This window comes from Copidosoma floridanum, unplaced genomic scaffold, assembly GCF_036245765.1.
Source record: "Copidosoma floridanum isolate Cflo_tuat_1 unplaced genomic scaffold, Cflo_Japanese_pri ptg000028l, whole genome shotgun sequence".
NCBI classification, from domain to species: Eukaryota; Metazoa; Arthropoda; class Insecta; order Hymenoptera; family Encyrtidae; genus Copidosoma; species Copidosoma floridanum.
The window spans coordinates 3,566,918-3,590,870 of record NW_028321905.1 but is presented as its reverse complement, the minus strand read 5'-3'; the positions used below and the strand labels follow the sequence as shown (position 1 = coordinate 3,590,870).

At 33.4% G+C, this 23,953-nt stretch overlaps 1 protein-coding gene across 2 annotated transcripts in view; it reads left to right on the top strand.

Annotated features, from left to right (window-relative positions):
- Nucleotides 1-23,953, top strand: part of Fs(2)Ket (Importin subunit beta Fs(2)Ket) — a 342,528-nt gene that overhangs the window by 144,625 nt on the left and 173,950 nt on the right. For both annotated transcript variants that reach the window (XM_089595816.1, XM_014355220.2), the window contains exon 4: nt 12,384-12,737. In XM_089595816.1, coding sequence (XP_089451942.1) covers nt 12,384-12,737 — 354 coding nt within the window. The remainder of the gene's footprint in view (nt 1-12,383; nt 12,738-23,953) is intronic.

Genomic DNA, 23,953 nt, shown 5'->3' with positions numbered 1-23,953 from the left:
GGCCAGTCAATATTTCAAAAATAAGAGCAATTTGGAAAACGTAGTTTTCCACAAAAAAAAATATAAAATTGATTGTGAATGGCATTTTTTTGCTATTGCTCATGAAAAGAGAGCGTGTGACGGTATTGAAGCCAATTTGAAGAGAGGTGCAAGACGTGCAAGTCTTTAAGTTTCCTCTAACAACCGAATTTTAACAGCAGAAAACTTGTACGACTGAGCAAAGGATTATCGCAAGGAAACGAAAGTTTTTTATTTGAGTAAAGAGTCGTATGAAAAATGTAAAATTAAACTTAAATCTTGATTGGATGAAGCAAAATTAATACCAAGTATTTCATGCTGTCATTCCAATCGATTGTAAAACATTGAAATTAAAAAAAACAGCTATGAGCTCTGAATATCAACTTTTTCCAAAACAAAATAATAAAACCAAAAAGCCTACATCTCGAACTTCATCTAAAACTAAAAAATAATGAAAAATATTTGTTTAGAAAGTGTTTCTAAATTAATAATATTTGTAGTTAACTTGAGCGCGTCGTGGCGTCGCGCCGGGCCTCGGCGCGCGTTCAGATGGCTGAATGTCTACTCTTTAGTATTGTTTTACTCGAATTTTTCAGTGAGAGCACACTGTGAAAAAAGGCATTTTCAATGTAAAAAAATCTTAGTTTTCCTTCTAGCCTATCAACAAAAATATTAAAAATGCCTTTTTCGAGATATAGCATATTTTATGTTTTTTTTCAGTGAAAATGAAACTTTTTCAGAAAACTAACCACACCATCAGAAAACTGACTAAAAAATACATCGATAATGCTATTCACAACATTTAAAAAAAATAGAAATAAGGCCGAGAAAATGAGCTGAAAACAGTGACTCTTAGCACTCGCGTGTTGGGCCTGGGACGTTTTGCGTAAAATGCACCACATGTACCAGCGTGCTTCGAGCTTATCCTTTTTTAACAGATGATGCTATAAGTATAATATGCTCTGAATAAATTTATATTCGTTTTTTCTCTGCCTTAAGAAGTCACCTTATTTATTGTCAATTAGGCAAAAAAATGTATTTAATTAAATCTTACTATGTTTAAATGATTATAGCATTTTTCAAAAGTATTCGAAAAAATATGTTCTATGGAGGAAGCTAGAAAAAATACTGCGGCTTTTTTCATAAAGAATTGACTGTTAATTCTGAATAACGGCCGATAAGTTTTCAAAGACAAAGAGATCTGCATTCAACTTCTCTTTCTTTAGGTGAGCTTCAGTGCCAAAGGCCCCTTCTTGGAATTAGCAGTCTGTCTTTTGTATGTCAACAGACATTTCTACAACTTTTTGTTGAGGGGGCACACCTTTTATTTTTTAACTGCTATTTACGACCTGGTGTTAGGTTAAAGTATGTTACAATATGTTTACGTCGTTGCTGCCTAACTGTATGTAATACATAGGAATAAAATTTTGTAAACTATGTTTGTTTATGTATCATGTGTTATTATTTACTTATTCAAGTAGATTTATTTGTTTGGATGGTAATCGATTTCTGCAGGTTTAATTTTACTGTATTAAAATTTTTTTTGGTACATCAATACAATTTTTGCACCTTTAAATGGAACTACAGTGAGTTTTTCACAGTTAGCTAAAGGTGCTAGTGTCACTACTTGCAATTGTCGCTTGGACTTACTGGTATGAATAAGCGAAAAAAAAACCGTACTTATATTATAACTAATGCAGACAGTGCGTTTACATCTGCAGAACCAAGCATTGATTAATATGTTGTGATGCCTTCGCCTCCCATTGAGAAATTCACTATTGGTAGCTTTTTTTATGTAGCACCAAAACTTTACAGGGAAATAAAATTTAAGGAAACCACTTTAGTTCTCCGCAATTAATGCAGTTTTCGAATTCCTGGGGCATATATACATAAGACTGCGGCTAGCCACTTTTCCCTGCAGCCTGCTGTTGCCTTCTTTGATTGGCTATGATTAGCTTCATCTGTTAATTAGCAACTATCATACATAATAGCAACCGTTAAAATTATATTGCAAAAGGTATGACAAAAATAAATACAAAAAAACTTTATTTCTTTCCAATAACAGACACATTTGTGGAGTTCTTCCTCATATTTTAAGGGATTCTAGAGCGGTTGCATGTGTTCTAAATATACCTAGGGGGTGGTAGAATGTTGTAGAGATGGGCATTTAAAATATGCCGCGTGGTAGTAGGTAAAGTGGGGGATTTTTACCCAAAAAATAATGAAGAATCTCGTTAAGTTAAAATAACAGACAAATCAACGGAAATTTTTCCTATTTTTCATGAAAGAGGGATCTGTAGAGGATTCTAATGATTTAGATATAATTTTATTGGGTTCAAATAACATTAATAGCGATCAAATTTCCCCTTAATTTGCGAAGGAAGGTGTTGGACAGGTGTTAGAGGGCGTTACGCTGGCATAGGTTGGCGGGCAAGGGGCAGAGAGAGTGGAGGTAGGTAGAATAATTAGTCTGCTCTATGTATCATGTAAAAAGATATACAGACGTAAGGCTAAGCAAACATATGGATTTCTTACATAGTTACATGTGTAGGGCATTTCACACACCCTTTTTTCTGACCCCTAACGTACTTCCTACAACTCACAGAATTGAAGGGTAAATTCGTTTTTTTCTCCAATAGTTTAGTCTTATAAATATCGTAGCCTAATTAATACTATAATACAATTTGGACTTGAGTTTCAATCAAATTTTGAAATTTTAGTGTTTGAAAAAACTGTATTTTAGATGTTTAGATGTTTGACTAATAGAATATCATTGGTTTTTCAGTTATTATGGTGATCAAATGTTTTTAGTTTTCCTTCAGTAATAAAATAACGAATGAACTTTTTTTTTTTTAATGAGCTTTTTTCTCAACCTTTAAGGCCATTAGTAAAATAAATTTTATCATTTTGCATATAGTAGGAGTAAGCGGGAGCTGCACTCACCGCAAGAAAGATTGCAAGGAGGAGGCCTGATGTTTCGCTTACGAAACAGAAGGTGCCAAACACGGTGCAGGTAGTGGTAGGTACCCAACATTTAGGAAGACGTTGGAAGAAGCCAAGAGTAAGGTGCGTACACAGCGCAAATAGAGATTAAGGAGGTTCGGTAGTGTTAGCGGGGGGAAATCTCAGAGACGCAAGGGGAGGGAGAGCGTCTGGCAACGTTGTGAATTTTTTCGGCTGCTGGCACGTCGTCTACTGTTGTTGTCGTCTAATGCTGTTGTCGTCGTCTACTGATGACAGTGTACTTATTTATTCGGTTAAATTTTTTATAATTAATCAATTTAAAATTTAAAGGCAGACTGATAAAAATAAATTATTTGTTTATTGAATGTACATGTTGGTATGGTGTGACTTCGGTGTTCAAAATGGGCAAAGTGAAAAGAAAAACGAATAACCTCAAAATTACAACAGATGCTGCTGACAATGGAAGAATTCGTTTGAACGAAAAGTTTGTTAAAAAATCTAAAGTTGATAGACATTTACGAGGCAAAAGGTTGAGTGAAATGAGAAAAAAAGCTTAAAGGGTTAAAAATTCTGTAGATGAAATAAGAAAAGTTGATGTTTCTATTGATGGTGAAAGAGTTCTTAACATCAATTATATTGCCAAGAGAATGTTTTGCAAGATATGCAATCACAAATTACATTTAACTGACATTATGGATAAATGTGTTCAAGGATTGGTATCCATTTTCGACGTAAAATGTGGAAAATTTTCATATGTAAACAATGTTGAATCGAGTGAAAAATATTTATACCCTGCAAAAGGCGTGAAACTATTTGCAATTAACAGCAAAGTAGCCTTAGGTGAGTTTTATTTATTGTTTTCTTCTTTATTGATATAAGCTCTGAATTATTGCAGCTGCTGAACATGTATATTATTTTTGTAGGAGCGCTGAACTCTGGGTTGGGAGCAACGAAAGCTAATAAATTTTAAAGTCATTGGTCTTCCTGGTCTCAATGATAAATCATTCAAGTGCCATGAAAGACTCGTAGAACCCGTGGTCGAGCAAGTAGCGAGGAAATTATGTGTACAGGCAGTCCTTGAAGAATAAGAACTCACGGAAAAAAAATCGACGAGTTGAAACTTTGTCTGTAAGTTTTAATCATAAAAAAATGTAGTTATTCATAGTAATCTTTAGCGTGTTTTTTATGTATACAGTAAATTAGGGATAAGAAAGTGTTTTTTTTTTTTTTTTTTTTTTTTTTAAGTATGTACACATTATGATTTTACAATATTCGACATTTATACTATACATATTTGCAAATGAATTTAAGAACGGTCGTTATAGAAAAGTATTTACACAATCTGTTTTATTATCTACATTTGTTTTTTATTTGATTTTTTTATCAATGAGCAGAAGCAATCATGATGTACTTAATCGATATGGATTTTTTTCATTGTACCTACACAATATTAATTTATTATTGTAACAGAAATAAGTAAATGATTTTTTAAAAGAAGAAAATTGTCTGAAAATTTATTTTCTACCTTTTTTACGAATTTTCAGGCCGCCAGAACTTCAAGAAAATTTTCTTTCTTATACTACTACTGAAGAACCCCCCCGAAAAATCATTAGGCTGTTGGTAAGTTACGACATGGGTTGGAGTCAAAGATCTACAGGATATAAATATGATAGCTTGAACGGGTTTGGTAGCATAATTGGCTACAACACTGGCAAAGTTCTCGATTTCTGCACTAAAAACAGGAAATGCCGCATTTGTGAAATTAATTTAAAAACGAAAACAAAGAAGGCCCACGACTGTCGATTAAATCACCATGGCACTGCCAAATCCATGGAGGCCGAAGGGGCAGTTGACTTGATCGTGAATAGCAAAATTCTTGAAGATTTGAACGCTCAAGTAGGAGTATTCATTGGAGACAATGACAGCTCCAGTATTCATGCTATACAGGAATTGGTTGATTATACGATAGTCAAGCAGTCCGACATCAATCATAGTAAGAAAGGAGTAGGCAATTTCTTATACAAGTTAAGAGACAATAAAAATATTGACGTTGATAAAGAGTTATCCCATGATATTATAGCTTACTTGAAGAACACTTTCGCAACAGTCAATAAAAAAAACAAAAAATAGAGGAAGATTTGAAAAATTTAGATTATCATGTTTTTGACATTCACGACAATTGTGGCAGTTATTGTAAATATGAAATTGAAAAAGAAAACTATGACAACAGTCGTCACATGACTAATCCAACTCTTTTCGAACACATGAAAAATTTTTTTTCTGATTTAGCTAGCAATGCGCATAAACTCGTTCTTGCTAGTTCATCACAAGCTAATGAAAGTTTTAATAATACCATGGCAAGTTATTGTCCAAAATCTTATTCATTTAGCACTAGTGAGTCTGCAGACTACAGGTATGCTTGTGCAGTAGCGTACAAAAATTTAGGCAGTGATTACATTTTAAAAGTATTTGAGAAATTGAATTTAACGAGTAGGAAGAAACTGGTTCACTATTGCAACTACGCCAAAAAAAAGGCAATCAAAAGACTGACAGTAGCAAGTGCACCTCATTTTAAGACTTTAAGTAAATTCAACAGTATTAAAAAAAAGCAACTACGAAATCAAAAAGAAAGGCAGGCAAAAGATACGTACAGTTCCAACATGACGTTGTTAGATATTTCTGTTCAGCCTGAAAATCTAATTAAAGAAGTTGATTGCGATTTAATTTACAATACTAAAGATGTTGCATACATTTTTTTTGATATTGAAACGGGAGGGCTTTCTTTCGACAAAGATGTTCTTCAAGTCGCTTTGAAAAGCGAAGAAAGTTTTTTATCCGTGTATATTACACCATGTAAAAGTATAGATGCTAAGGCAAGTGCAGTCACAGGCTTGACAAAAAGTGGTAGGCAACTATTTTTACATGGCACACAAGTACCAACAGTTTTTCGGAGGGTTGCTGTTACTAAAATATTAGAATTTTTAAAGAGTTTCAATAAAAAAGTTGTTTTGATTGCATACAACTGCGAATTCGATTCCAACCGCTTCATTCGATTAGTTGAAAGCTTATCTATGTTACAGTCTTTCAAAGATATAATTCTTGGATTTGTCGATACATTGGCTTTGTTTCGAAAACAATTTCCAGATATTCAGTGTCATAAGTTATCATATCTCGGTAATAATTTATTGCAGCTGTCAACTGAAAATGCGCATGATGCTGCAGTTGATATTATTATTTTGGAAAAGTTGACAGCTCAGTATATTTGTTGGTCAGATATTTTGAATAGTACATTAACCGTTAATGACGTACTTCAAAAAATATACATGTCTACGAATGAAAAACAATTGAAACCAAGCTATGCGCCCATGAAATCTGTGATATCAGCTTCCCTTATAAAAAAACTAAGTCAAAGTGGGATTGCATATAAAAACATAATTGATAAATATTTCGAAGGAACTGATAAATTACAGGAGCTATTGATGAGTGGGAGCAGTCTCTTGATTAAAAAACTCAGTATAGTGGATACCATTTCAGAATTTTGCCTTACTTTAGAAAATATCATCCAAGATAAAATATAAGTAAACTATCTATTTAATCAAACGTTATATAATGCTAAGTAATGTTAAAACAGATCTCAAACTTATAAAGAATATACAATTACGACTGTGATGAATTAATACTAAGTCATTATTTTGTAAAGTAATAATTAATATAATTATTACAAAAGTATTGAATTTTTAGATTCAAATGTTGCAATGTATTAATAATTATATTTCCAATAAAAATTTTCAATTACAAAAGGAGTTTTTACTATTCATTACATTTCAAAGCGTGCGCCAAAAGCAGCGTTGCCAAGTCGTCTGCTGCGAGCACATTTTTTGCTGTTTTTTAGTAGAAATTTGTGGTAGGGCTCTCTCAAACTTTGACCAAATATTATTTTGACAATATTTTTTTATTAAAAAAAAAAAAAAGCAAGTTCATTTAGCCGTTTTTTTTTTTATGTGAAATTTAAGTGATTTCTCCATAAGCCTACATGTTAAAATATTGTTTTTTCAGGTCAACATATCTTGAAAAAGGTGTGGTTAAACCCTTCAAAATTTAAGCTGTAATTTGATATTATTATCCCAAACAACATATCAAAATTTCAAAAATTTTCATCATAAAAAATTATCACTACCGAACCTCCTTAAGAGGACAAAAGTGGGATGACCATTGCAGATCCAAGCTGCGCTATACTATTAATGTATACTCATATTCTTCACGAATAATAATAGTACTACCAATGTTTATGATAGTTATAGTAATAATAACAATAAGAATAATAAAAATAATTACAGTAATAGTTGTAATTATAATAGTTATTATAACAGTAAAAATTATCATATTAAAAATAATAATTGCAGTAATAATATTCAGCAGAGTTATAATATTAATGACTTACGTTTTGTAAAAACACAAAAACGTTACATTTAATTCGATCGAGTCATTAAAAAAAGAATTTTTGTAAATAATGTCTGATTTGTCGTCGAAAATGTCCGTTTTCTTTAAAATTTGATATCCTTGTTGATTGATTTTGCAAATGGTGACCCTAGGTTACAGTATTTAAGAAAAACATGAAGAGATATATAATGTAAGGAGTAAGTTTTTCGATTAAGTTTTAATGTCTACGCTTCGCTTAGCAAATGTGGGGTAAGGCTTTGTGTATGTGGGAAAGAATGGCTACTTAGATGCCTGTAAAAATTGCACCTAGGGTCAGTGTAGGCTACTCTGAAAAAGTGTTTGGTCTAATGTAGGTAAAATAAAGTAAATTTCTTGTAACTTTGTGGGGTGGTTTTTTGTAAGGGATGGGGATCATATCGTGTAGAGAAGCGTTATCACCTGATTCATTAAAAGAAATATACAACATAGGGAGATGTATGAGGATTGGTATGGGATATCTCTTAGTTATCACTAATGATTGTTAAGAAAGTGAATTTTGATATGTTTAATTTCAATTATCGAACAGCCTTCAGCATTGAAAACAAAGCAGCTCTTCTTAGCACTATGACTTCAAGAAGTTATAATAATTAACTTAAATGGAGCAAAAAGTTTTTTAAAATTTTTCTTTGATTTTTTAAAAATTTATTATGTACGTTTTTACGTTATTATAGAGTAGCTTTAGTGGCTTAGTTGCTTTGGTTTTTTTTATCATGCTTTTTCGATGAGATAAGTACCTCGAGTGCTAAAAACCCACTAATGTGATTTTATAGATCGAACAGTGGATTTTTATGGTGATGTTTAGTTTCTTAAAGGCTTTCTTTGTAGGAGGAACCAACACTTGGTTATTTTATGAGTTAAGTCGCTATCGGTTTAGAAAAAGTTTGTTTAGCGCGTTTAGATAAATTTGTAGAAGAGTTCTATCAATTATTGTTGATAAGAAGTAGGGTAGAGGGTTTTATTTAAAGACGTTTGCTGCGTCTTGTTAATAGTACCAATGTAGATGAATAACCAAATTATCTGAAGAATCTTTGAAGTAGAAATCGGATTATTAGAAGGAAAAAGGGATAAGGGTAATAAAGATGAGGGATTTAGGTTACGTAAAAAATGGGTATATGTGAATACAACGCTATACTATTGTATTGTTTTAATGTCAAAGTAAATGAAAAAACTTTAAATAAATAGTTTTAAAAAATGTTAACTATTTAAACTTTTTATTTTTTATTTCGATTTCTATTGTTGCCTTCTGTGATTTTAGAGACTATTCTAACATTGTATATTAGCACTTAGTGTAACGACTTTCCTTCATTTAAGTATAACCCTGGCGAGTTAGTGATAGTCAAAAATGGGTAAGAATTTTATCTGTACCAAGGAAACTCTGAGATCAGAAATTAATATATAGTCAGTGTATGTGACTATACGTTGGAGAACGTCTTCGTTGCCCAGTGTTAAGGATGTTCGGGAGTATCATTCAAAGGGACGAGGAAGGGGGAGTCCCCTCTGCCCGCACAGCTTGGCCCCTTTTACTGCGTACCCCCTCTTGTGACCCACAAACTCAATATTTTTCTTACGTTTAACGTTTGCATTGTTTAAAATGCACTACAACATGCCTCTAAATTTTTTTCATCGAATAATTAAACAATAATTAAGTCGTAGGTAGATTTTTTTCAATACAAAGTTTTGTCCAGTTAAGCGAGACAAAGAGGTTACTTTCCACAAGAGCCTATGTTAATCACATGATTTTCGTTTGTATAATTCTTTTAAAAATGACCTGTGACAAATATTGAAAAAATTCAAATAAGTTCTATGTATTCCAGACTATCAAGAAAACTCTATATTATTGTGATCTCTGCATTTTATTATCACTCCTGGTCCTCCTTAAAGAGCGAAGTCGCTCAGGTCGTCAATTGTATGAATCAAAAATATCTTAAAGTAGCTTCATTAAAATTTAAAGTAACTTGTTTCATAACGTTTTAACTCCTGCAATATCTACAGCCATTATTTTTGATTTTTGGTTTATTGATTGCTTCTTTCTACTACAGTTAAATTATATTTATTATTTCATACTTCTTTTTATTGATTGATTTTCTTATTTCAAACAAATTTATTTATGTTTTTTGGGCAGAGGTTAAACTCTCACGCTTTTAAACTAAATTTTTTTTATAAATTAATTTCTTAACTTATTGTAAACTTAAGACTAGATTTTAAAAAATAAAAACTTTTAAATTATTAAATTATTAACTTAATAACAAAATTAATCTACTATTAAATTCTTGAATAAACTTCAAATAATATTAGGACGAGCAATTACCTATGAAGGAGCAGGTTTAAATCAATAAGTACACTTGTTTTTTCTATCTCTTACATTTTCTCAGTATTATTTTAATAAGGAAATTGTGTTTTAAATTACTATATCGGTCGCTTATATTGATTCAGATAATTAGCGCTATTCCAAATTAGTGAATGATTTTTTAAATCTCATTTCAAAGGATTTTAAATACTCCGAAGCAATTGAAAATTCGTGCTGGGATACAAAAATTAAATTTTATTTGCAACTATGAATAAAAGGAAATTTTTAATTTTTCCGCAGATAAGTTTTCTTTAACAGATGCGTGGTTAAGCTAGGGCAATGTATTAGTACAGCTACAAAGTGAGTCATGGAAGCTATTCCTATAACGAAGGTAGTCACATGGGCTTAGATCGTTCTCGTGCTCTTTGGGTTTCTTAAACACTGTTCGTGGAATCAACCCAGGTACTTCGTTCAATGAACGCTTACGCTATACCTCAAGTAGATACCAGTTAGTGGTGGTAATCCGCTACTGGTATACTTACACTGATGCTCACAGTGTTGGCCTTCGTACTAGATGAAATCTAAGTAAATTTATATTAGATGTGTAAGTAGTGACATCTGTTATGCGGCCTAAGCACTGCGAGTGCAGGATGGTGTGTGTGTGCTTTGTAGTTTGTACAGTAATGCAGATGAGATAGAAAGAACATGGCCGTTGCCGCGCACGCACGATCTTGTTCGGCTCGTTTCCCGCGATCAACGTCCGACAAGATGATGGCACGCGCGCCCTCCTTCGTTCTGCGCGCGAACTGCTGCTGAGCTGCCGAGCCGCCCGCGGGCTGACTGACTGACGATCGAGGACCCAAGGAAAAAAGAGCTGAGAGCGATCACATCTACAGAAGTGATGTAATTGTCTGCAACTCTGTACTAGGCACTAGATCAATATTCAATAAAGATTTTTAAAACTGAACAGCTCTTGTAGAGTCTCTTTCAGTATAAAAGGAGGAGATCCTTTAATCTTAATTAATCTTTATTTCTATTGTTAAATACATTAATTTAAGGTAGTTGACAAGATGCAGTCGTGCTCAGTGAGAACGAAGATTACTGCGTATAATATTACTGTATAGTCAAAGTAGAAATGGTTGAGTACCACTCGTCTCTTTGCGTGCGCAGAAGAGCAAAAATTGGCTGTCTGCGCTGCTTGACGAAATTGGGCAACTTTGTATTCTCATGTATATGTATATGTATACATACATGTATATTATTTTTGTTTACCTTTTTTTTGAGAATTAGGTTATCGTATTACTTCAGTTACTGACTTTTGAAAAAAAAATGTAAATATGGAAAATAATAGTAAAAATATAGTTTAAAAAACTAATACCATCTGTACTGGTTATTTTTACGAAATTTATTAGTGAAATAGGTGTTTTACTTGTTACAATATTTGATAATAAAAAATCATCGTTCAAGAATTTATTTGACAGACTGTTGTAATACAAATATATTTTGGTTAATTTCTGTAATCATGTACTAGATTATTCATTTGATAATTTTATTGCACATTTTTCTGTTTATTATAAGTTTATTATTTACACGAATTACATTCCACAGTTTCAAATTATATTTTGAGTTCATGAATGACGTGTATATATAGTGGCAGTAGATGTATATATACAACGAGGGCGAACGACGTTGTCATGTCTCAAATTGTATATATAAGCTGTCTGCTAAATTGGTTACGTTCGCTCGAAATACACGATGTTTGTACTAAAATTTCTCAAAAACAAGTAGCGGAAGGAACATCATGAGATAATGCAAAATATTCCTTGGATTCCACGGATTCAAAAGTTAGTTTTCTTTAAAAATGTATAGAAAACTATTCTTGTAATCTTTAAAACTGCATGGCTCACATCAGCGTAACAGAGGCATCCCATGATAAAAGCCATAAATTTATAAGGTAATATCTTAGTTTTTAGCTGCCGTACCTATGTTGAAATTTTACTGATGTGTGAAGGACACTAAAACGTACTTATTTGCTAAGTTTCGAGAAAATCTATAGAAAATCGATTTCCTTGTCAACTACCTTAAGTGTTCACGAGTGTTATATTATTGATATACTACCTTATAGCATATTTATTTAACATCCTGTCAATCCTCTTTCTCTTGGCTCGTGCGCTTCGCGGTTAGCACCGGTGCACGGGAGAGTTCTAGGTCTTGGTAGGCAGCGGATTTCTGCGTCCCAGGCTCGCTGGACAAGGATATGTTTCCTTGCGCATCAGCGCCTTTTATAGCCGTTTCGCATATAATTCGCCTCCATAATCTACGCTATCTTCGTGCGCACTATCGATTATACATATTTGCCGATAATCCTTGCATATAAATTATCTTGCTTCCTGCGCGTGATGAATAGCGCTGATTATTAGATTTTCGCGAACTTCAAATGATTTTTATTGATAATTTTAGAAAAAGCAAGTATAAAAATTTCAAAAATGTAATAAAAAACGTAATTTCTAATTCCTAAAATGACAAAAAATACCTCTTTACAGTGTAAACTCAAAATTTGCCTCTAATTTTATTTGCTGTAACTAAAAACTTATAATTAAAGATATACTTTAATACATCGAATATTTATTTACAGATATTAGGTGCTTTAGGAATAGAAAATAATCGTCCAAGTTCAGCTGCACAATGTGTTGCATACGTAGCTGTTGCTGAACTGCCAGTAGAACAATGGCGAGAACTTATTCCTCTTTTGGTAAATAATGTTGCTAATCCGAATAGCACTGAAATGATGAAAGAAGCAACTCTAGAAGCCATTGGATACATTTGCCAAGAAATCGACAGTGAAGTTCTGGTTTCGCAGTCAAATCAAATTCTTACTGCTATCATTCATGGAATGAAAGGATCCAATACTTCGATCAATGTGAGATTGGCAGCAACAAAGGCCCTTCTGAACTCTCTCGAGTTTACAAAAGGCAATTTTGAAATTGAGGTAAGTTTTTTGGAAGAATAAAAAAAAAAACACCGAAACTTTTTTGTCCACTTTTAGGTTGTAAACAAACATTTCATAACATTTTACATTAAAAAATTGAGACTTTGATAAAAATTGAGTTCTTGCTTTTCAAATTTAGTTATAGAATCCATAGTTACAGTTCCATCTATAGTTAAAGAGTGTTACATCAAACGTATATTTCTTTATGCTCGGTGTTTGACGAGTACATGTCAAGGTTGATGTATAATTCTCACAATTTAAAAAGAGTGAACTTTAAAATTTTCAAGTTACGGCACTACCATTTTTCCATTTAAATTAAGCAGATTTTTTAGTTTCTTGAGCCTGACATTGATTATGATAAGGCATCAAAATGTGAAAAGCACGGCATGAAATAAAGTTTTTTTAGTGCATACGGAAATTTCAGCATAAAAGACTGACTTCAAAAAAGTAGCGTTTTTGTATTTTGTATTAAAGTATGTTAAAACTTCATAACCATTGCTAGATTCTGTAAAAATTGTTTTCTCATAACGTTCATAATAAGCTAAATGATTCTTTACGTATCTTAAACAGTATTTTGTCATTTTTACAAATAATTGCAGTAAAATAAATGTAGTTTTATAATATTTAATTAAATTATTATATTAGTTTATTAAAGGCATCAACAAAAAAATATATCTAAAATAAACTTATTGCCTTTTATTTTTGAAATGAAATTTCTGATGGTGCTCTTGCATTTTAGGCATTTATTTTAAGTAGAGATTCTTTAACGCTTTTACTGGGTGACGACAACATTGGAAAAAGTCTGGCTCTGTAAAACGAATGTCTATATTTTGACTGTGATCCTGTCGTTCGGAATTCATATGAAACAAGATCTTCTTTTTTCGAATAAAGTGACTTGTTTACATAGTATCTGAAACATAAACTAAACGTAAATTGTAACATAAATCTTCTTATGTTCTATAGTTACGAAAGAAAGGGGCTGTTTACACACTTCCCAATTACTTACACAGAAATGTTGAATAAAATGTTAAATTAATTTTTTTTTTTTTTTTTCTTTCTTAAAACCAGTACACCATTTATTTTACTGTCGTTTATCATGAATCTAGTGTCAGAATTATAGAATTTAAAATGGTGGTATCAACATAGTCACATGAAAATAAAAAACTTTTACTTGTTACATTACAAAATTCGTATAAAAATTTTGAGGGTCGATGAGTACAAATCTAATGTCAAAAAAGGAACAAACAACATAGTGGATTAAAAATAGTGCAAGTTGAAATGAAAAATTTACATCCATTACTAGAAAAAATACACATAAGAGTTATTAGTCTGCTGATTTCGAATATGGTATTAAATACAAAAATTCAAAATGACTGATTAAAAAGGACCTGCACTCAAGTACATAATGTTTATTTGTTGCATTAATTTAAATTTATGGAGGTTTTAAGAGTTTCTGTGGTCGGCAAGCATCAGCGATTAGCACCCCAACTGTTTTTTAGTATCTTGAATTTATAAATGTATTCTTGGACAAGCCAGCAACGGTGATTAGCAACCTATGGGATTTTTTTAGTATTATTTATTTATAAAATGTACCCTTAGAAAAGCAAGCATCGGTGATTAGCAACCCAACAATTATTGAGTTTGATAACTTGAAAAAAATACATTCTTGGACGAGCAAGCTACGCTGATAAGCAACCTAAGAGTTTTATAGTATTATTTATTAATAAAATGTATCCTTAGAAAAATAAGTATCGCTGATATGCAGCCCGAATATTTTTTTTGTATTATTCGTTGATGAAATGTGTTTATAAGTTTAAAAGTATCGGTAATTAACAACCCGACTATTTTCAAGTCTTATTAGTTAATAAAATGAACCATAAATCAAGCAAGCATCAATGATAAGTGACTAAACTGTTTTGAAATATAAATAATTAACAAAATGTACACAAGTGAGCAAGCATTATCAATTTGCAACTCAAGTGTTTTTCAATTCCCTTTATGAGAAAAATGTGCCTTTAAGTCAGCAAGCATTAGTGATAAGCAACCATAATGTTTTTTAGAACAGTAAACTAAAATAATCTATCCTTAGGCTAGCAAGTATTGGCAATTAGTGACCCAAAGATTTTTTTAGTATAGTAAATTGAGAAAATTTATTTTAATGAACCTAATCTTCAATTATTGAAAAATGTATCTTTTTAGTTAACTGTTGAAAAAAACCGTAGGGTTGCTGATTGTGGATGCTTGCTCGCCTATAGGCTAATTTTATTCATAAATAGACTTAAGAAACAACTGGGTTGCTAATCGATAATGCTCGCTCGTCTGAGGGTACATTTTGGTAATTATGCATACTTAAAAACTGTTAAGTCGCTTATCACTGATGCTTGCGTTCTTCATAGTTTATTTAATTAACTAACAATACTTGAAAAACGTTGGGTTGTTAATTGCCAAAGCTTGTAAACTGCTGACTTGCTTTTTTATTTATAGAATTAGTACCAATAAATCTCCAACTCTGAACTCGATGGTTGAAGCAAAGTTATTCAATTGCGTGTGTGTGTGTGCAAATTATATTGTATCTACACATGCACACGCACTTTAACTATGCGAAACAAATTTAACTTTCAGTTAAAGTTTATATCTGTGCCTTTATTATAGAGCGTGGAGTGTATTATATGGAAAAACAAAGAATAGTCAGAAAAAAGAAAGGAATAGTTTCTTCCCGAATCACTGATTGAATCTTATCAGTTTGGTGTGCTAGCGATCTAGCCACAGAAGAACACGACTACACTTGCACTGATACGTATTTTTAAAATGCTGGCAAGATTGACATAGTTGGTTGGGAAACTGGCATGTATTTTCAATTGTAGGCCAATAATGATGCATTTTCAATCGTCTGTGGCTAGATGGCTAGCATACCACACTGATAAGTTCCATCCAGTGATCAAGGACAATACAATTTTTTTTTTCCTGTTATTCCTTGTTTTTTTTCTTCATAACAGAAGTACCAAGTATGAATTTTAATAGAATGTTTAATTTGCTTGACGTAGAGAAAGTGGATATGCATGTGTGAGAGCAATATAATTTGCATTCACACACACGCACAAAAATAAATAACTTGACACAAATTGTTAAGTAGAGTGTTGAAAGCTCTATTAATGATAAAAAAGTTTATTCTTGAGGCGGCTATTATCGATTATTAGTAACCTAACTCTTTAGTATTATTTATTATTAAAGTGTTAACTTAAGTAAGCCAGCATTGGCAATTGAAACCTTTTTTTTAAGTATTATTTATTGCTAAAATGTTCTTTCAGGCAAGTAAGCATCAGCGATAAGCGAGCTAACTGTTTTTTAGTATGGTTGGTTAACAAAGCAAAATTTTGGATTTGCAGCTTGCTTGCCTTAAGGGTACTCTTTGTTAACTAATTATACCAAAAAACAGTGGGGTTGCTTGCCCTAGCAACTTCAAAAACGTCTATATCTTTTGTTTGCCCTAATATATGAACATTATTTACTTGAGTCTCCGCCATTTTAAGGTTTTGGGTTTTGACACAATTTTTTCTATTAACGATTGTAATAACCCTTATACACATTTATTTAAGGTAGTAGTTCAGTAAAACGACTAGACGATAAATTTTTCTAAAATTTTGCGTGTAGCTTAAGTTTGCTATAGTTCATCACGAGTCCAAATTTGAAGATGCTTAGCCGTGTAGTTTCGGAGATACTAAAGTTTTACTCTTGATCTTTTAAGAGGGCTCCTTCGTGAAAGTCCCCAAACAGAGATATATTATTTCTTGTAAATAAAAGTCTACTGAATTTAATGGTGGTCTAAATTACATTTCGAATGGGTCAAAATTTTGAGAAATCCGAGCTCAAAGTTGTAACTATTAGCACGTGTTCCTATGGGGCAGCGTGAAAAACAATTTGTTTTCGTTTATAATAAACCTAAATTAAAAGTCCCAGCAGACTGAATGTATACGTTTTGTAGATGAAGTCTTCCTCTGTAATATGCTGTATTAAAAATTGTGGATAAAGGACCATTTTGGCGAGATATTTGTGATGGAAATAAATAAATAGTGTCCGGGAGGTCAGGAGGTCACGTGGGTAGCAGACGTACTTGTTCACGACATATATATACCATATACCTATATATTACATCGCTATACTACACCAACACAGGTGGTCTGGTCTGGTGGTGTACCCTCGTATGCACTAGACTGGTCAAAACAATAATTAATTTCTCGTACCAAGTTAAACTGCACACATAAATATCATTTTTCCCACTTCATACGTTATTAAAAATATCAATGATTTTCAGACACATTTGTTTATTGAAAAACAAAACTTTATTTTTTGTTTGTCTTTGACCTCAGCAGTAGTCGTAGGAGCCCCCTTAACATGTGAGAGATAGGAAAGCGCCTGGTTTGGGGTAGGATTCGACACGAAATCATTCATAACTCCTAAACGAAACGATCAATCCTTTCAAAAAAACGATATGTTATAATTGATATTATAAATAAACTAAATACCAAGTCTCAAAAAGTCTAGCTGTTCAGATTTTGTATATCAGCTTTCCAAAGTTGAAAACTATCGTATAGTTGCGTGAGAGGAACAATGACAGCTGTACAGTAAAGACTGTATAACCTATGTATATTCAACAGTGTAGTATGCCACACGATATACCTAACTGAACTACCACCTTAACCAGCCACCACTCTCACCACAATTTGGGGAACCTTTTGACTCGTAGGGATCCAAAATATTTTGGTCATATTTCATTCTAGTAAAGAGTTTTGTTGATATTCAAGAAGTGCCATTTAATCTACTTTGTAAACCAGCCGTAATTGAAACCAATGGATGAAAAATAAAAAGGTACCCCGTGCAAGTGCCATTCGCGGCAAGATTAGAATGTATCTTGTACCCGAAAACTGACCTCCAAAAATATAGATATTGTAATCTTATCCGCAATTCCTCATCTATTATCTTAAATTAGTATTATACATGAAACCTGCGTTAAATGAGCGTTAGATAATCGGTATGGAGAGGTCATCTTCTCACCTTAGTTGAATTCAAAAATTGCCGGAACTTTGATTTTTAAAATAAATTATTGTAAAAAAAATCAACTGCCAAAGTTGTGGCTTGGTTTTGCTTTTTTGTAGGGAGTCTATTTTTTTGATGGTTGATATTCGGGTACAAGATGTATTTTAATCTTGCCACAAAAAGCCCTTGTTATAGATTGGCTTTTTTTTCATTACTCCAGATTCGTTATAAGTGATCCTAATTTTTTTTTTTTTTTTTCTTTCATTATGTAATAAAAAAACTTCCTTCAGTTTAATATGTCCTTCATTTTAAATCAACTTTCTTGACTTTGATAACTCTTACATCAAAGTCCTGATTTATGATCTGAAAAACGATTGTTTCGTGATTTTTAGACAAGAAAAATTGGTTTTTAAACCTTTTACTTGACATTTTTGATCCACAATCTTTTAGGCTAGTTTATATAAAAAAAACAGTGGTACGATGTAGTGTACGCTCTTAGGAGTGAATTTTTTTTTTCTTTTTTGGTGTGGTGTGTTACGTCGGCGCAACGCATTATTCGAGCCTAAGCTTTCGCTCAATAGCTCGGGATTCACACTAGGCGCGTGGGTGGGACGCGGGGTTAAAGGGGTAATTCAGCTTAACGACGTGGCACTCGAAAAAGGGCTACGACTGCTTTCACGCGACTAAGACTGACTGCTGTGCAATATTCCGATGCACTTGCTCGCGGCTTTCTTTTACCAAGAGCGGTGTATACCTCGTTTACGATCTAAAAACTGTTAACACCGTCACGAGTAAGGATATCGTACGTAATTTGACCTTGACACACTAATTTCGCGGTGAATATTTGCCTTAATCCGATCGTTCCCTGTTATTCTGATGGTATTATTACCGCAGAGAGCAACGGTGTGTGCGTGGCTAATTTGCTATTCCCGGTGACCGATGGGTGCCAATACTGTGGCGAGTAATGGCGTTCGCGAAAAACACTTTATACTTCCCGGTGATCCACGGGTACCAATACTATGGCGAGTAATGGCGTTCGCGCAAACAAAACACTTTATACTTCCCGGTGATCCGCGGGTACTAATACGGCGTTCGCGCAAACAAAAGCACTTTATACTTCCCGGTGATCCACGGGTACCAATACTGTGGCGAGTAATGGCGTTCGCGCAAACAAAACACTTTATACTTCCCGGTGATCCGCGGGTACTAATACGGCGTTCGTGCAAACAAAAGCACTTTATAATTCCCGGTGATCCACGGGTACTAATACGGCGTTCGCGCAAACAAAAACACTTTATACTTCCCGGTGATCCGCGGGTACTAATATGGCGTTCGCGCAAACAAAAACACTTTATACTTCCCGGTGATCCGTGGGTACCAATACTATGGCGAGTAATGGCATTCGCGCTAAAGGAAACACTTGATAAGAAGAAAGAATCTTTAGAAATATGATACTTGGTCACTTACTTTTATTTAAAAGTAAAAGTTGCTACAGACGTTGAACCAGCGTAGACAGAAACCGCGCTCGAAGAAGATCAAGTGGCAGTAGAGACGGACTCTGGTAACCAGTTGATCGTTCGAGGGTGATAACGAAATTCGACTGTGTCCTCGCTTCGTAGTAGACTGGGTTGTAGCAGAGTCGGGCTCTCACTACTCAGTCTACTTTGAAAGGGATCGTCGAATTTTGCGTGCCGAACTGAATTGAACTTTTCTTTGGGCCTACGGGCCTTTTTATTGCGAGAAGCGGACCTCGGTCACGCGTTGGCTCGAAAAACGCAGGAAAACTTGCCGGGGGAAAATTTTGGAGAAAAGACAATAGCCGAAAATCCAATCGGCTAGAACTGCTCTAGTTTAGCCACTCAGAAATTGGCACATCCCACATCCGGCTTGTTCTCCTCTGTGCGTCAAGAGAAGGGAAGGTGATTCACTTACTCATGCCCTTCCTTTCTCTTTTACATCAAAAGTTACAAGATTTTATCATAACTTAATATTAATGTTGAGATGTGGTATTAATAAGTATTAACCGATAGTAACCGTTGTTCACCCATTCAATCGAACCCAATGCAAAAAGAGCGGTGAAAATCGCTTAATATTCAGGTTTGATTGAATAAATGTTCGGTACTTTATGATATTAATAATAGTCTTAGTAGTAGTTAATAATTGTAATAATTGCTAGCTTTTTCGCTGTACACGTAAGCATTGATCGGACTGATAAATTATCATGAATGATTATTTAACAGCAGCGGTTTCTTTGGTTAAAACACGTACATCTATAGAAACAGTAGTGGGGACTCGTCGCGAACTATTATATTGTTAACTTACTTAAATTTACCGATAGTTTCCATTCATTGTTAGTTGTAAATGTATTTCAAAATGTTAGTAGCATTTGGTCAACTATGGGTTTTTCTGCTTGTCGTAGGAGAGGAAGTCGGCTCAGGGTGCCCTGGGGAATCGAGAATTCCGTTACCCGTGTTGGGGGCAAGAGTGCGGACTCTCTCTCGACATCCTTGCGTCAGGAAAAGGGGGAAGTGCCATGACTTTTCCGTTGTCCTTTACATTTGAAACAGTGACAGTTTTTAACAAGATTACAATTTGGGCTATTGCAGTATATTTATGAAATTGTTAACGTGATACAAAAGGGTTGTACAGTAAACCATGAGCCTGCGAACATGAATGGTAATAATCGGGTAATTCTTTGAAAGTCAATAAGATTGCTTTCGTAGGTTTATGTAATATTGTTGCTGGCTAATGGTGTGCAGGTTTAATGGTGCAGCGTGTACAAGTTTTATTAGTAATATGTAATAATTTTACCATTTGCTACTATCTTCGCTTAGCCTTTGGGTTTTAACTCTAAGTTATTCTAGTTAAAAACATTATACTAATATCTAATATTAAACTTCAGCGCAGCTGTTGCCAGTTGAACTATTGCATCAATTGATTTTCATAATTATTTCGTTTTTACTTTGCTCGTTGTTTCCGGTCAGCATAGGCCAGCGTGCATGTATGTGAGTCATGCATGGTCGTAGTACCTTAGCTACGAGCATTCTTGCAGGTGATTCACCTCTTTGCAGATGCACATTGGCCTCTGCGTTTAGTGTTATAAGATCGGCATGGAATGTTTTGAAGCAAGGAAAAAAAATTAATGTGGACACACCGATGTTATAGGTGCAAGACTTTCGTCAAAAAAAGCCATTTTGTCCCTGTGCATCTCTTCGAATAATATCTTGGTAGCCCCTTGCACCACATACGGAGAAAATCGCTTTTCTTGTTTGTTATCTAAAGCATCCAAAATATATTTAAAATCGCCCCCTCTACCTTTGTGGCCGTCTCACTGTCCCTACTATATTGCGAGTCCCTCTCCCCACTTTTTACGATTAATTTTTACAGTAAGCCTGTAATTATATTAAGAGCTTTTATTCACTTATCTTTGCTGTGCAAAAAATAGATAAATGAAATATTTCTGTAAGTGTCATTTACCTAATTTCAATCAATTATCGGCTCCCTTTATCACCATTTGCACGCAACTTAACAGATTCTAGAATCCTTATTCCTGTTAAAACGTCCCATAAATAGATTGTTAATATCAACTCCGTACATTTATCTTGAAGCATAAAAATAAGGTCAATATTTCTTCAGAAATTTTGGAAATCTATATACAGTGGCAATGTATAGTATTTTTTTTGCTCTTACATGAATTGCTAGTTTTGCTTCTAAAATAATTGTTCTGAAAACAAAACCTGAAAACGTTTAAGTTGTCTTTCGTTTTCTGGTGCAGCTTACTTTTGTACGACACGCGTGCTATTATTCTGCCTGATACTCGTACATTTTCAAATTTAAATTGTAAATGTAAATAGTAATAGTCACTTTGGACTGACACAAAATGTTGATCCAACATCAAATACTCAACATCAACATCAAATGCGAGTATTTCAAATGTCAGTTTTTATCTATAAAATACGAAAACCCTAAAGGTTATACGTAAATTACTTACTTAATTACTTAATCATTTTTAAATGCGCTACTCCTTAAAATATTAATCATTTGAATTCAATTTTTACTTTAAATAATCAAAAATAAGTTTTGTCATAGGTGAAAAATTTTTGTTTTTACACACACTTTTAGAGATGAAATATTGTACAATTTTTTCAATTTATTTTTATCGTAAAAAAAAATTGATTCGCGTAAAAATAGACACGAAAAATTACCGCTTTTGAATCACACATTTTATCGGGTTTAAAATAATGTCAGCCCTTTACATCGCAAAAAATTACATCGATTTTATATATTATTACAACATTTGAACGCTTAAGCATAAAAAAAAATACGTTTAATGTAGGGAAAATGAACAATCTCAAATACAAAGGCCCTATGGCTCAGAAATTTCAACAGGAAGCTACTCTTTCTTGATGCTTTAATATAATCTATAAGTTTGCGCGCGTGTGTGTGTGTGTGTTAACTGTGAAAATAAATTAAAAATCTTACATCAACATTTTCATGAGATAAACGCCAGAAATCGATTCCTCCGTAGCCTTAGCGAACAAAATCTGTTGATTTTAGAGAAATTTTCCTTTGTGCTGACAGTATATTTATTTTCTTTCTGTCTTTTTTTGTTATGCCTTATCATTTTCGTAGATTACTACATTCAAAAAACAAAAGTATCTATGTCCGAAAACCGAACATTGTTCCACATGGATGTTAAGGAAAGGTTTTTAGCAGAATTGAAAAAAATTTGGTCAGTCAGAGCAACCACAAATGGAAGCGAACGCGCTCCATAAATGAAGAGATTGCACGTCACACCAATTATAGATAGCTACAAGGGCAACAATTTATGTTTACGCATTTGGAACCTTTGTGGTCTGGAATCTCTCCCGCAAGTGGTCGATCGCATCGAAGAATATGCGCGGCTTATCAACTCTAACAGTGGACGGTGCACAGCGCCACCTACTTATACCTACACAGATTACATTTATAAACCTATAATATATACACGTGATATTTATAGGTCCATTGACATAACAAAAAATTATTAGTGTTATGTGCAGCAGTTTTTGAATAAAACATGTTTTTTGGAAAACCTTGTGCATGGTATTTTATATGGTGTATTTTTCAACAGGCTTCAAATTTTTGAAACTCTACATCTGTATCACGTAAAGTTTTAGAAGTGGAGATTCTTTTTCAAAACAAGTGTATCGACAACTTTACTTTGATGTAGTAAGGCTAATTAATTTTAGGTTAGGTCTAGTGAGAAGTCTCAATAAATATTTAGGGAAACAATTTAGTCTCATGTATAAGACAGTTTTCATCAAGTTATAAGTTAAATTCTTATTGCCATGCGTTAAGGGTACTAAGTTGAATACGGTACTTCCATAATAGGTGAACAGATTAGTCTGTAGTACATGTAGTTGTCTTGAAGTGAAACTAGTTTTGATGTGGGTTGTCTGACAAAAGCCTTAGAAATAAGTTACATCTCAAACGTGAATTTGTATATTCTTTTGAAGCAAAGAATTTGCTGTTAATAGTGAGTTTTCATCATCATTTTTTTTTTGTTGCCTGCTGATAAAAAATGCAAGCAAGAAAAGTTGCTTGTTTTTTATTTTGTAATAAAATGCTAAAGTTTTGGAAGGAAATTACAACAGGGAGGAAGAAAAATGTGTTGGTGGTAAAATACTACTAATTTGAATTCTAAGTTCGGCTAATTTTCAAGTCTCCTTAGAAAACTTTCATTTCCTGATTTTGTGTAAGTATAGAGAGCAATTTACCAAAATTTCACCAGTTTTTTTTTATGTACGTACAAAAAAAAATTTGTCTACTGTTTATAAGTATCTAGTACGTTTTGATTTTTTTTAATAGTTACACCTCTTTGTAGAGGGCTTTTCAACAGTTAATAAAACTTTATATACACAACACTGTACGAGTGCATGGCTCAGTAAACAGCTTACTGCAGTACTGGTATCGAACTACGTTTTAGTAGAAATGTGTGTCAACCACTCATGGTCGGGATTCGGGACCACAGTGGTTCAACTTTTATACAACTGTTTGTGTGGTGTCTGCTATACACCAGTCGTGGTGCTACAAGTGAGCCATGTGTAAGAGTAAAAGCGAACGTTAAAAGCATAGTAGCTCTCACTGGCCAACTTTTTTTCAGTGTGGAACTTCACCTGGATCACGGATTTACGACGAAA